General features: G+C 53.5%; 1 protein-coding gene across 18 annotated transcripts in view; it reads right to left on the minus strand.

Annotated features, from left to right (window-relative positions):
- Positions 1–12,955, minus strand: part of ABR (ABR activator of RhoGEF and GTPase) — a 188,327-nt gene that overhangs the window by 73,047 nt on the left and 102,325 nt on the right. For 6 of the 18 annotated variants that reach the window (XM_055577015.1, XM_055577020.1, XM_055577018.1 and 3 more), the window contains exon 3: positions 1,682–1,780. In XM_055577015.1, coding sequence (XP_055432990.1) covers positions 1,682–1,780 — 99 coding nt within the window. Of the gene's footprint in view, positions 1–1,681; positions 1,781–2,463; positions 2,524–2,760; positions 3,180–3,762; positions 3,981–4,400; positions 4,670–4,966; positions 5,076–5,461; positions 5,483–5,984; positions 6,122–6,216; positions 6,709–10,930; positions 11,702–12,955 lie in introns of those variants that run through there. The other 12 variants (XM_055577024.1, XM_055577023.1, XM_055577025.1 and 9 more) reach the window with 12 other exon arrangements.

The raw sequence follows: 12,955 nt of genomic DNA on the forward strand, positions 1-12,955 counted from the left end.
TTCGATTGCTGGTCAGGGAATGAAGGTCCTGCATGCTGCACAGTGAGGCAAAAAAAAAAGGCTATAAGGTGGATTTTGGTTGCTTGTCCTCCCCTTCCTTTGACTGATATTTGAGTGTCTAAGAACCTAGCATTGTACTAGGTCCTCAAAATGATCTTCTCAACCCCCTGAAGGACAGAGAGAAGGTAATGGCATTGCTCTCATCTTCAGATGAGAAAACTGAGGCTCAAGGAGATTATCCATGGCTTTAAAAAAAAATTTTTTTTTTATTTAATATTTTTAATTGGGTGAGGGGCAGTGTCTTATAGCATGTCAGATTATAATTCCCGAATCAGGGATTGAACCCATGTCCCTTGCATTGGAAGTTCAGAGTCTTAGCCACTGAACAGCCAGGGAAGTCCCATCAGTGGTTTTTAAAACCAACAACACACGTCAGAAGGCACATGGCCTAGTACATACATACACATATCCACACAAACCAAAAGCTGCCTGAAACAGTACTTATTCTTACTACGTGGGATGCATGCGGACATTTTCTTTCTCATTCGTTTTAAAATGTTGCTTCACTCCACTTTGCTGATTGAGCAATCCACTAGCAATCAAGACGCGTAGTTGAAAGGCAGGGCAGTAAGTCCACTATTCATGGCAGCGTCAAGTCTTGCCCCAGCTCCGGCCCCAGACCAGAGTCCTGATCGACCTGCCAAACTGTTCCTCCCTTGAAGAAATAACTGTGAAGACCAACAGATTCCCAGTAAGATTGACCACCAACTCATTTCCCTGTGTTACAAAGCAGCGACACACCTCAACAGTTACTCCTGGGGAAGCAAATGGTAAGCCCCCTGGGATTCCTGACGACAGCAGCTCACATCACAGCAAGCACATAAATGCAGATCTTACAGTACTTTCCACTGATCTACATCTTCATTTCTTATTCCTCCTTGTTCTGGTATCATCTGATGTCTCAGTCTGCAAAACACCCCGGGAAGAGAACTTTCCACGCACAATTACTCTGCATAATATCCAGACGCATCTAATACGCACTTTCTTCAGAGGCAAAAACATCTTACATCTGTGGTTACCTCTACCTTTTGAAAACATTGTATTCTTCCCCTCCCGGTCCGATTCTCACAACAACGCCTCCAGCTTGGAGAAGAAACTAAGGCACATTCACAGAGGGCGGAGGTATGTCTAACGCCTCAGAGCTATGGTGCTTCTGAGAACCACACAGACAGCCTTCCACCTCATTTCCTGCCAGAAGGCCTCAGGATGGTGCTAATAGTTCACCATTCCAGGGAGGAGGAAGGACTGGAACCAGGGATGACAAAGAGGCCTCAACATGATTGACTGGCAGAGACTGCCCACAGCATCAGCTGGAGGCAGAGGCTAAGATCCCACCTGGACAGAGCACTGTGATCCATTAGTAATGTCTGCACTGTAGTTAGGGGTAATGGCGTGTTTGCCACCCCTAACCAGGTGGTGCTTCTTCTTCCACCTTTCCCAGGGTAAGTAATGGAGAATTGGGGTCGAGAGGCACGGGCCTCTTCTGGCAATGACCTTGGCTGCCAAGTCGTAGGCAGAGCAGTTCCACAGACCCCGGCCCCGAGAAGGACTGGTCCACCTCTCTCTCTCTCCAACTCCAAACACAGTCTCAGAGCACAAAGACCCTAAAATACATACTTACCAGCAACAGAGCTTCCAGCTGGTTAATATAGATCTCTTCACTGGCCAGGAACCCCGAGAGAACCAGCTTCCTCATCTCCAGGCCCTTCCCTGCTTCCACCTGTAAAAGCAGATCAGAATCTGAGCAGCCTGTTTTCTTGCTTTTTCCCCCCTCTTCTTTAACATTTTTGTAAGGGGACAAAAGCCAAATACTTATTATAGAAAATTTGGAAAACACAGAAATATAAAAGGAAAAAAAAATCATCCATACTCCTACTGCTCCCTTCTTGCTTAATTTCTTTTCCATCCTTTTCTCCCCCATGCTTCCTTATCTGATACCCATCTACCCTTATATCTTCCTGCCTCCAGGAGCTCAAACCCACAGCCAACAGAGGAGCCTGGCAGGCTACAGTCCATAGGATCACACAGTGTTAGACACGACTGAAGTATTTAGCACAGCGCCCTTATAATGGCTTCCCTGATGGCTCAGATGGTAAAGTATCTGTCTGCAGTGCGGGAAACCTGAATTCAACCCCTGGGCTGGGAAGATCCCCTGGAGAAGGGAATGGCTACCCACTCCAGTATTCTTGCCTGAAGAACTCCTCAGACGGAGGAGCTTGGTGGGCTACAATCCATGGGGTTACAAAGAGTCAGACACGACTGAGTGACTTACATACTTTCTCCCTTATTAATAGTGAGCAAGGTAAAAAAGAACCTGAGCCCATGTGTGAGAGCAATTTAATGGAGGAGGGGAAAGAGACAGTTAAGGGAAATCAGAGTCATGACTGAGATGGGAATGGTCACCTGGAGAGCATAGCAAGGGCCAGAGAAGGTGCTCGATGAAGACATGTATGAACAGAGAGGAGGAGTAGGGTCAGAGATGACGGGATGGAAGTGGCCATGGGACTCCCGGCTAAGCAGCCTTCCAGCTACACCTCTGACTGTATCTTCCTGCCCCTGGGAGCTCAATCCCACAATGGAAGGTGCTGGCTGTGGGCCTCAACCTTACCCCTTGTACCCACCCCGCCCCCAGCATCTCCTGACCCCAACAGGCCTCCTCCCCGCTCCAGAATTCTTTCTCCTCTATGGCAGAGATCATACCCCATTTAGCTTTGAATGGCCACCAACTAGCCAATGTTTCCCGTTGTATCTACAGGATAGGTGGGGCATGTGTTGAATGAATAGATAAATGAGTGAAGAATCTACTTAAATTCCCCAGTAATCATTTTTTGCAGTATTAAGTGCCACCAACAGCTCCTGGCACAGAGAAAATGCTTGAACATTCTGAGTGAAAAGACATATAATTCTTCTTGTCATCTAAGATCCCCAAGTCACTCCTAGCTTCTTCTCTCCTTCTCCTCTGCCACACGGAGTCCCCAGTCCCTTCAAAGTGTTCTAGCTCATCTCTTAGGAGGATTCCTTCCTCTGCTCCACCCTCTTCGCTGTTGTAATTGAGGCCCACAGCAACCTAGTCCCCACTGGATTCGGACTGCCCTCTGCCTCTCTCTCCTGCCTCCACTGCACTCAGAGTCAGATCCGTCTTCCCAGAATGCCAGCCTACACCTGATGCTTATCAAAGACTTAATACTGCAAAAAGTGATTACTGGGGAATTCAAGTAGGTTCTTCACTCGTTTATTCATGCAACACATGCCCACCTATCCCGTAGATACAATGGGAAACAAGCATTCAATAGCCCTTACTTTCATATGGCTTATAATCTAGTGGGAAAGAAACATGTTAAAACCAAAGCCAAGGACTTCCCTGGTGGTACAGTACATAAGAATCCGCCTGCCAATGCAGAGGATGTAGGTTCGATTCCTGGTCTGGGAAGATTCCACATGCCATGGAGCAACTAAGCCCACAACTACTGAGCCTGTGTGCTCCAACTGCTGAAGCCCACTTGACCTAGAGCCTGTGCCCTGCAACACAGAGAAGCCACTGCAGAGAGAAGCCCACACCGCAACTAGAGAGTAGCCCCTGCTTATCACAGCGAAAACCCAGCACAGCCGAAAATAAATAAATTAAAGCAAACGAACAAAAACAAAAGCCGAGTAAGTATCAATATATGACTATAAAGTGTGATGGGGTCCAGCTTATTCTTTCCTTAAACACCTGCGATGGCTCCCAGCACCTCTCCCCACTCGTCTGATCTCTCCAACAGCCGTCTGCCTTTCCAACAGGCCAGAGTGCTCCAGCCTCCAGACTTTGGTTCTAGCCGACCCTGCTGCCTATAATGCCTTCTCCCACGTGAGCACTTCTCTCCTGAGGGCACAGCTGAAGGCCCTGGCCCTGCAGCTTCGGCTCCCAAGGAGGCATTCCGCTGCCCCTGACACGTGCCTGATCTTGTTACCTGCCCGGTGATTTTGCAGGGCCACCTGTATCTTCCTCCTCCGGAATCCGCCCCCTCCCCTCACAAAGCCCAGCACCACGTGATGCTCCTGACATGTGGGCACCTGACACTTATTAAGCCTTGTAAGTTCTTTCCACTCTCTCATTCAGCTTCATTGCCCTCTCAAATACCTCTCCGAAGGGGGTACTATATTTTTCCATGATACAAATGGAAACAAACAAATAAGACTTAAAAAGAGGGAGTGGACCAGTCCAGAATCACATAGCCAGAAAGTGGCAGAGCTGGGACTCCCTTCTCCTCCCAGGTCCTTGAACACCAAATTCAGGGCTCATCTCCTGCTCTGATGATGCCCTCACTCTTGTGTTCCTTTGTCAAGCTTCAGATGCCCACCTAGAATCTCAAACAGCTCCCTCTTTGGGCATTTAAGCACACACCCTTAGCATAAGCTGAAGCTATGCTAAGCTTCATATTTCTGAAGCTATCAGAAATCTCCTAGGTCCCAGGAGAGCTGCTTCCTCCCTGCTGCTTGGCTGCCCAGCAAGTTCTCACAGGCCTTGCTACCCTTTCCCCAGGTGAGGAACTTAATTCTCGACCTGCTATCAGCAAATCAGTTAGCAACTTTGCTGGAGGCGGTCTTTCCCAGAGTCTCTGAAATAAAACCTGATCTTATAATTGGACATCCTGCCAAAGATGTCCACCTCCTCAGCCACAAAGCCTGCGACTATGTCACCTTAGTGGCAAAAGTGAATTTGCAAATGTGACTATGGATTTTTAGGTGGGGAGGTTATCCTGGGATTATCAGATAGAGCCCAGGTAAGAGACCTTTTGGGGCTTCCCGGTGGCTCAGTGATAAAGAACCTGCCTGCAAGGCAGGAGCCACAGGAGACACGAGTGTGATCCCTGGGTCGGGAAGATCCCCTGGAGGAGGGCATGGCAACCCACTCCAGTATTCTTGCCTGGAGAATCCCAAGGACAGAGGAGCCTGGTGGGTTACAGTCCACAGGGTCGCAAAGAGTTGGACACGACTGAAGCAACTTAGCACAGCACAGCATGCATGCCAGAGACCTATGAGCAGGAGACAAGAGGGTCAGGGTCAGAGAAAAGGCGACTAGCTCACAGAAGGAGAGAGAGAGGGGATGGGGGCGGGGACAGGGAGAGATTGAGAAACTGAAAGATGTGACACTACCGGCTTTGAGGACAAAGGATGGGACCATGAGCCAAGGAATGCAGGGGCCTCTAGAAGCCGGAAAAGGCAAGGGAACAGGTCATCTTCCCTAGAGCTTCCAGGAGGAATGCAGCACTCCTGACCCTTGAGACTTGCAAGAGAATAAATCTGTGCAGTTTTAAGCCACCAAATGTGTGGTAGTTGCTTTCAGCAGCATTAGGAGACCAGTACGGGTGCCAAGGTTTAGGGGAAAACAATAGTTACTTATTGATGGCTTCACAAGTACCAGGCACAGTTCTAAGTGCTTTCCGAGGATTAACTCTCTGGAATCCTGCAGTCTGGATGGTGTTATCATTATCCCTCTGAGGCACAGAGAAAGGAAACTGCCAGCTGTCTAGAGCCATGAGAATCGCAGGCAGGCAGCACCACCTCCGAGACTGGAGCTTGGAGCAGGGCCCACAGGCCCTGGAGGTGGAGGTCAAGGTCAGACCCTGCTGCTTCTGCCTGACAAGTGGGAACTAGCCCTCTATGTTGGGGGCCAGCACTTCCCTCCTGTATCCCATTCCCTTCCTGTTCCCTGCCAACCTGGGATGTGCCCAAGGGCTTGGCAAACACGCTCCCAAGAAGTCACTTGGGGGCACAGTGTGAGCTTAACTGTAGGCCTGGCTGCACAAAGTCCAGGGTGAAGAGCTGGTGACTCATGGCTCCCACCAAGCCTTTACATTCCACCCCAGGCACGAGCACAGGCCCTGGGGTCAGCCCCCATGACAGCCCAGTGCAGCAGGACCCCCTCCTCATGAGACTCCAACCTCGGAGTCCAATCTTGAAAGAATCCCCCCAGATGCAGCAAGTAGTCACTCCCAAGCAGCCCCACTCTGGGCTGTATTCATTCTGATGTTTTGGCTGGTGAGGGGATGGAGGCGATGGAAAAGGATGTGAAATTAACCATTTTACCAACAGCTAACCTGTTCTCAGTTAACACCCCAAGCCTTTTCCATCTTCACTTTCCTCAGACCCCACCTGTTCCTGGTTTGGAATTACCTGGAAATTCACAATTCCTTTTTCAGTCCTCCTGGGGCTACTCTCATCCCATAAAACACTAGGCCGCAGGACTTCCCTGGTGGTCCAGTGGTTAAGACTGTGCTCCCATTGCAGGGTGCCTGGGTTCAATCCCTGGTCAGGGAACTAACATCCCGCCTGCCGCACGGTGTGGCCACACAACAAAAAAGCCACCAGGGCTCAGCATCCATTCACTCATTCCTCACTGTGTGCCCAGCACTGGGAAAAAAGGGGAGAGGACAGTCTTGAGCCCCAAAGACCCCCCCAGAGGCGCCTACATGCCCAGAATCACCGGGGGGAGTTCTCGGGAGTTCAGGGCCCCCACAGCCTGTGCCAGGCTGCCTGCCAGTCCTGCACACGGGGAAGCTGCCTTCTGGGCGACACTGTCCCCACCTCCTCCCCAAGCAGAGCTTATGAAACTCAGCAGCCATGGTGGGCTCGATCATGGCCAGCATTTTACACAATCTGCTGGGCTGGAAGGCTGTTACAGCCTGAGGCCCCAAATCCAAGAGGTCAAGTCACTCTGAAGGGGACAGTAGCTGCAAGTTAGGCTCAGCTGGCTCCGGCCTGGTCTTCTACAGTCTGGGCTAAATAAAGCCTCCAAGGCTTTGGCTCCAGGCCAAATCAAGACACTCTCTCCAGGAGCCTTAATCTCCTCCAAGACAGCAATGTGGGCTGAACAGGCAGGACCACCTTAGGCCAAGCGGCTCTGCAGACAGCAGAACTCAGCCCATTGGCCACACCAGTCTGCAAGGGGTAAGGAGGTGGCGGTGGGGCTGTCTGGCCAGAGTCATGCCACTGAGTCTAGGCGCTGTGTCCATGCCAAGCATCAGCCTCAGAATAGCTGGCCCCTCCCTGAGTTGAGTCGATGCAGGGAACTCGGCCATTCTCTCCTCTTCCCAGCCCTAGGCACGGGGAAGTTCTCTTTCAGTTAGTTCCTCAGCAGAATGGAGGGCAGAGGACAGGGGCCACTGCTGGGGGACTCTCCTGAAAGGTGGAGCCCCATATTCCGGGCTCCCTGCTGTCTGAAGCCACAGGCAGGCCCCACGGGGTCCAGCAATGCTTCACATCCCACATCTCTGCAATTGTGTCATACTCACATACCACCAGCATGCTTGCTTAATACTGTTCTTTACAACTGGCTTCTTAAAAGCACAGCCTTGGGCTTCCCTGGTGACTCAGAGATAAAGAATCAACCTGCCAATGCAGGAGATACGGGTTCAATCCCTGGTCCAGGAAGATCCCACATGCTGCAGAGCACCTAAGCCCATTACACCACAGCCACTGGGCCTGCCTCTAGAGCCGGGGACCACAAGCGCTGGAGCCCATGTGCTCTAGAGCTTGTGTCCCCAGCAAGAGAGGCCACCACAATAAGGAGCCCACAGACCACAACTAGAGAGCAGCCCCTGCTCGCCGCAACTAGAGAAAAGCTTGTGCAGTAACAAAGACCCACACAGCCCAAAATAAATAAAATAAGTAAAATTAAAACAAAAACAAAAACACAGCCTTATCCCAAGCATTATATTTGAAAGCACAGGAAAGATGTACAAGTCAAATCCGTACCAGCTGTGGTGGAAGCTCGGCGTCTTAACCACTGGACCACCAATCAAGTTCTTATTTTTTTTCTAAGATACATTAAAATGTATGCCTAACTGTTAAAATGCAAAATCTATATCTAGGTGCTACCTAAAATCATCTCTCAAATCATCTCATCTGTGGTTCACACTTCAGGGAAAAACCTGAGTAGGAAACCCAGGCACGGCCATGGCTACACATGGTCGGGGCGGGGGAGCAGAGATTTGGACAAGTGAAACAGAAACACAGGCAGTTGATAATCCATTAAAAATTGGCACAGAATTCACCAGAGGAGTTAATCTGCATTACAAAAGGATTAAAAAATTCCTGACAATTGAGTTCCTTTAAATAGCAGCTTTTACATAGCAAGGCCTCTATTAGCCCGAGGTACCTTTAAATAGAATATGCAAGATTTGGAGGAGGTTCATAACACCTTATGGAGGGGGGGCGATGCTGCTCTCGGTATTCATACATTATTCTTAGTTTATAGACTATTAACTCCCCAAAGGGAGGTGTGGGTTGAAACACATTCCAAGCTCCAGCCCCAAGCTCCATGGAGAAAACCACGGCCATCTTCATACCTGTCCCCTGGGCAGGATGAAGCATCTCAGAAACTACACTGAAAACAGGATTGATTTGACCTGTATAATAGGACTGGTGTTTGGACACTGTTGAAGGTAAGTACTCCTGAAGTAAAGTAATAGCAGCAAAGAGAGAACGGCCCTGGACTCCTAGCAGCTGTCAAGAAGAGTCTACCAAGCAGGAGTGTGCCAAGCCCAGGACAGGAGCACACCGTCCGGAAAGGAGCCTTGACCTCACAGGTGTACATGCCCACCCACACACCCACACCCATCCCTGACTCAATGAGGAGCGTTCTCTCCTAATCTGAATTTAGCACCCTTTTACCAGAACCCTTCTCCTGGCTCTGCCTACTTTCTCCTTATATTCCTATTATCTGGGCACTTGCCCCCTTGCTCTGAACTCTTTATGAGAGAGGATCAAGTCTTTCTCATCTCCTATCCTCCCCAGTGCCAGGCATCCTGCTTTGACTAGAACAGAACCTGAGTGTTTGTTGAATGAATCAGAGAGCTTTCTGCCTGCTTTTCCCTCTATAGATGGCCAAGCCTGTGGTGGTGAAGGGCTTCCTAGATGTGTTCAGGCTGAGACAGGGGGCCTGGAATTCTCCAACACTCAGGAAAGGGCCCTTCTCCCTGGAGACAGGTAGGTCCAGGAACAGTGCAGTGGCAGGGCAGAGGGGAGGACTCAGCCAGGCACTCACAGGGCTCCGGGAAGAACAGCATTTTTAGGTGTGATGTGTACCTAAGCCCCCATGGCATCCACATGCTTCCTTCTTACAAGGCCAGGGACATCGAGCCTCACTCAACCCACCAATCCACTGGACACCAGCCACACAGTAGGCTCTGTGCAGTGCCCACCATGAATACAAGAGTGCTCTGCCCTCAAGAACAGAATCAAGGAGGCAGAGTCTAGAGTTCCAAACAGAATGAAATATGGGCTAGGCCGGTATAAACCAGGGAGGAGACCCATAAGGCAGCACAGGAGTGGGGTCCCATCTGTGCTGGGGAGGGCATCTCAGGGAAGGACCATTAGGAACCCATGTAGGTCACATCCCACACACCACTAAACTCCCAGCAGGTGCTCTTGGTTCATAACCAGACTTTTCCCCATCCTGTTCCTCGGATGGCTGGTCAGACCCCAAGGGCAAGGCCTCAGGGGCCCAATGCGAGACATGACTTACTCCAGTGTGCCAGGCTAGCACCAGATGAGCAGCCCAGGGGTGGGGCATCAGCCACTGCCAGCCTTCCATTATAGCTCCTCTCTGCCCCACACTCAGGCCTACAGCTACTGCTCCACCCCTTCCACACATCAGCCATCTACCGTGGGCCTGCAGTCTATTTTTACCTCCATTAGCTCCTCCTCGGAACCAGACTGTAGCCCGGATGGGGCAGGGCTCTGATGCCCATCTTACAGGAGGGACAAAGGGGCCCAGGGAGGCTCAGTGACAGTTGCCTCCTGCCCACAGCAAGGCTCTGTGCACCATGCCCTCTGGGGTGAAGTGCTGCCAGGGCAGATGGGCCGGGGCCCACAGACAGGCGCTCTCTGTTAGGTAGCCTGGCTTGCAGCCTGCAAACTCCCTGCCAAACGTTCTCACTGGCCCTCCCTTCAAGCCGCAGAATAGGGAGGAGGTGAGCAAAACACTGAGGTCAGAGCTCTTAGAAGCGGGCCTAGGTGAAGGAAAGGAAGAATATAGTGTGGTGTGCAGCACTGGTGTGCTTTCAAGGGGAAGCCCAGCCCCTGGGGCGCAGGTGAAGAGAAGGGAGGGGGTCTGAGGGAGTCCTGCCCCTCCCACTCTACCTTCAAGGCAACTTCTTCAACAACACAAGGGCACCACTGCAGAGAATGCCCACAGCCCAGCGTCGGTGGGCTGTTATGCTTCCTGCCAGTGCCCACCTTGGGTAAAGTGCCTTGTCCACCCAGCTCCGGCCTCCAAGTGGGCTGTTTCCTTCCCTTTTCAGCCCATCCAACTCTTTTCTTCAAGGAAGCCCAGTGACCCCTGGTTCTGGATCCCTCCAAACACCCGGAGCCCTGGCCCAGATGCTCCAAGTCTCCTAGCTGGGAAGAGCAAGGGTCCCCTTGGCCTGAACTTCCCACTGCACTTATCCCCCTGCTGCCATGGAAACAAGGAATTATAGCTTTCTGGTTTCAGGTCAGTCGGCTCCTGGGGGGGGGGGGGGGATGGGCAAGCAGGCTCACACCCCTGGCGTGCCCCCCAGGTGACTCATGTCACTGTCAGAGAAAAAGCCACCGCCCCCCCCCCCCCGCCCCCCAGCTGGTCTGGGGAAAGCCAGCAGCCACTCCCCTCCGAGGACAACTGGTCCAAGGGGAGGAGGCCGGCACTGCACCTCTCCCCCGGGAAAAACTCCCAGAGCACAGCCCCTCGCATCCCCTGACCGGCGGGCGGCCGGGCGCCGGCCCCCTCTCCGGTTGGGGTGCTCCAGCTCAGCCACGAGGCTGGTGCGCAAACCAGCCATTTCTGCAGTCACAGCTGCGAGCCCTGCCCCCTCCCCCGACAAGCATCCAGGGCGTGTCACGTTCCCACCTTCACAGTCACCAAGAAGGGGGACCCTGAGCTGGGGCTGGTCGGGGTTCCCAGCTCGCACTCCTCCAGCAGAAACACATCTTCATCCTCCAGGACCTTGTCCAAAAAGCCTATCGCCTCCTCTTCCTCTTCCATGGCAGCCGGAGCCGCGGAGGGCAAACAGGAAGCGGGGTCCCGGCGGCAGCAACGGCAGCAGCCGTGGCCGCCGGCGCCCGGGAGGGAGCGGGGCGGGCCGGCGGGGACGGGAAGAGCGCGCGGGGCAGGCCTACACCAGCACGCGGGCCTCCCCGGAGTCCGTCCTGGCGCCCGGCCACCGGCTGCCGATGAAAGGGTCCATTATGAACCTTCTCGGGCCGCCGGCTCCCGGCCCTCCCGGAGAAAGGGGAAGCGGGGAGGCCCCGCGGGTCCCGGCCGCCTCTTGCGGGGAGCTCCAGCCGCCGCCGCCGCGATCCTGGGGCCCGCGCGCCCCTGCCCGCCGTGCGCGCCGGCTCTCCGGGCAGGCGGGGCCCCGCTCCCCGCGCCGCTCCCAGCCCGGCTCGGGCGCCCCGCCGCCGCCGCCAGCCGCTCGGATCCCGCCCTCCTGGACGCCGAGGCTCGCGTTCGCTCTCAAGGCAGGAAATGCACGACTCGACGGGCGAGGTGGAGCCGTTCCCCTCTCTGCGGTCGCCGGGCCAGCCGGCCGGCGGGAGGCTCCGGGAGCGCGGAGGAGGGGCGACGAGGCCGCAGCCGGGCCGGGCGCGGAGGGGAGGTCCGCTTCCCAGAGACAGGCTTTTATTTACAGCCCCTCACCGGCCCCGCGGGCTGGGCGGGCCGGCGGGCGGGGGCGGAGCGGAGAAGCAGCTGCCCGCAGAGCCTCGCAGGCCCCCGGGCCAACCTCGGTGTCACCTTGGGATGCCGACCAGCCCCTAGTCACTTCCGCCCCAGGCTCTGACACCTTTAGGCCTGGTGAGAAACCATAGTTTCCATCGCCCCCGTGGTTGGGGCTTTGTGCAAAGGAGGCCTGACCTGCTTTCCCGAGGCAGAAGCACAAGTGCCAGCCAGGGGTTGCAGCGGGGACCGCTTGGGGCCGCCAGAGGTACCACACCTCCTTCTTACAGATGCTGCTGAGATTAGCAGCACCACACCTCTTTGGGGCTCTTCTCCTTCAAGAAGGGCCTCTGGGCCCAGTAGAACCAGCCCCACAGAGAAGGGTACACTGAAGCCAGGATCACGAGCATCGCCAGCCCTGCCCATCCCAGCCTGATTCCCCTGGCTTCCCATGCTTCCAGAAGCTAAATGCATCCGCACATCCCCGGGTCCCCCTGGCCCCATCCAGAGATGTATCAATACATCCACCTACTCTTGCCGGGAAGGAGTTTCAGGGCGGCAGCTGGGAAAAGCTCTTTCACAACACAACATCTAGGACAAAGGTTGCAAACTCCAGGCCCCAGGAGGGTGTGGGTAAGATCGGTTAGTGAAGTGAGCCAGGTAGGGACCAGGTGAATTCAAGAAAATGTCACTCAGCTCCAGCTGCTGGCTGCCAGGGGCAGTGCAGGCTCACGGTTGCCCCCACCCCCTCCACCCCAGATCTTGGATTGTTCCAGAGAAGCTGGAATCTGGATTCTTAAGTGAGAGCTCTCAATTTAAAAATGATGGCAGAGGGACTTCCCTGGCAGTCCTGTGGTTAAGACTTCCCCTTCCAATGCAGAGGGTGCGGGTTCCCTGGCCTGGGAGCTAAGATCCCACATGCCAAAAAACCAAAATATGAAACAGAAGCAATATTGTAACAAACTCAACAAAGACTTTAAAAATGGTCCACATCAAAACAATAAAAATAAAAAATAAACCATGGCAGAAGAAACAAGAAACAAGGTGCAGTCTAAATGAAACATCTGTGCACTGAATCAGGCTTTACAGACAAGACTGCTGCCTTCTTACAACTGGTTGTTTTCTTTGAGAGAAGTTTGGGAGTGTGTGTGTGTGTGTGTGTGTGTGCGCGCGCGCGCACGCGCGTGGGTGAGGGTGGGGGGGTGGGGAGAGGGTGTT

The sequence above is a fragment of the Bubalus kerabau genome, chromosome 4 (genome assembly GCF_029407905.1).
Source record: "Bubalus kerabau isolate K-KA32 ecotype Philippines breed swamp buffalo chromosome 4, PCC_UOA_SB_1v2, whole genome shotgun sequence".
Classification (NCBI taxonomy): domain Eukaryota; kingdom Metazoa; phylum Chordata; class Mammalia; order Artiodactyla; family Bovidae; genus Bubalus; species Bubalus kerabau.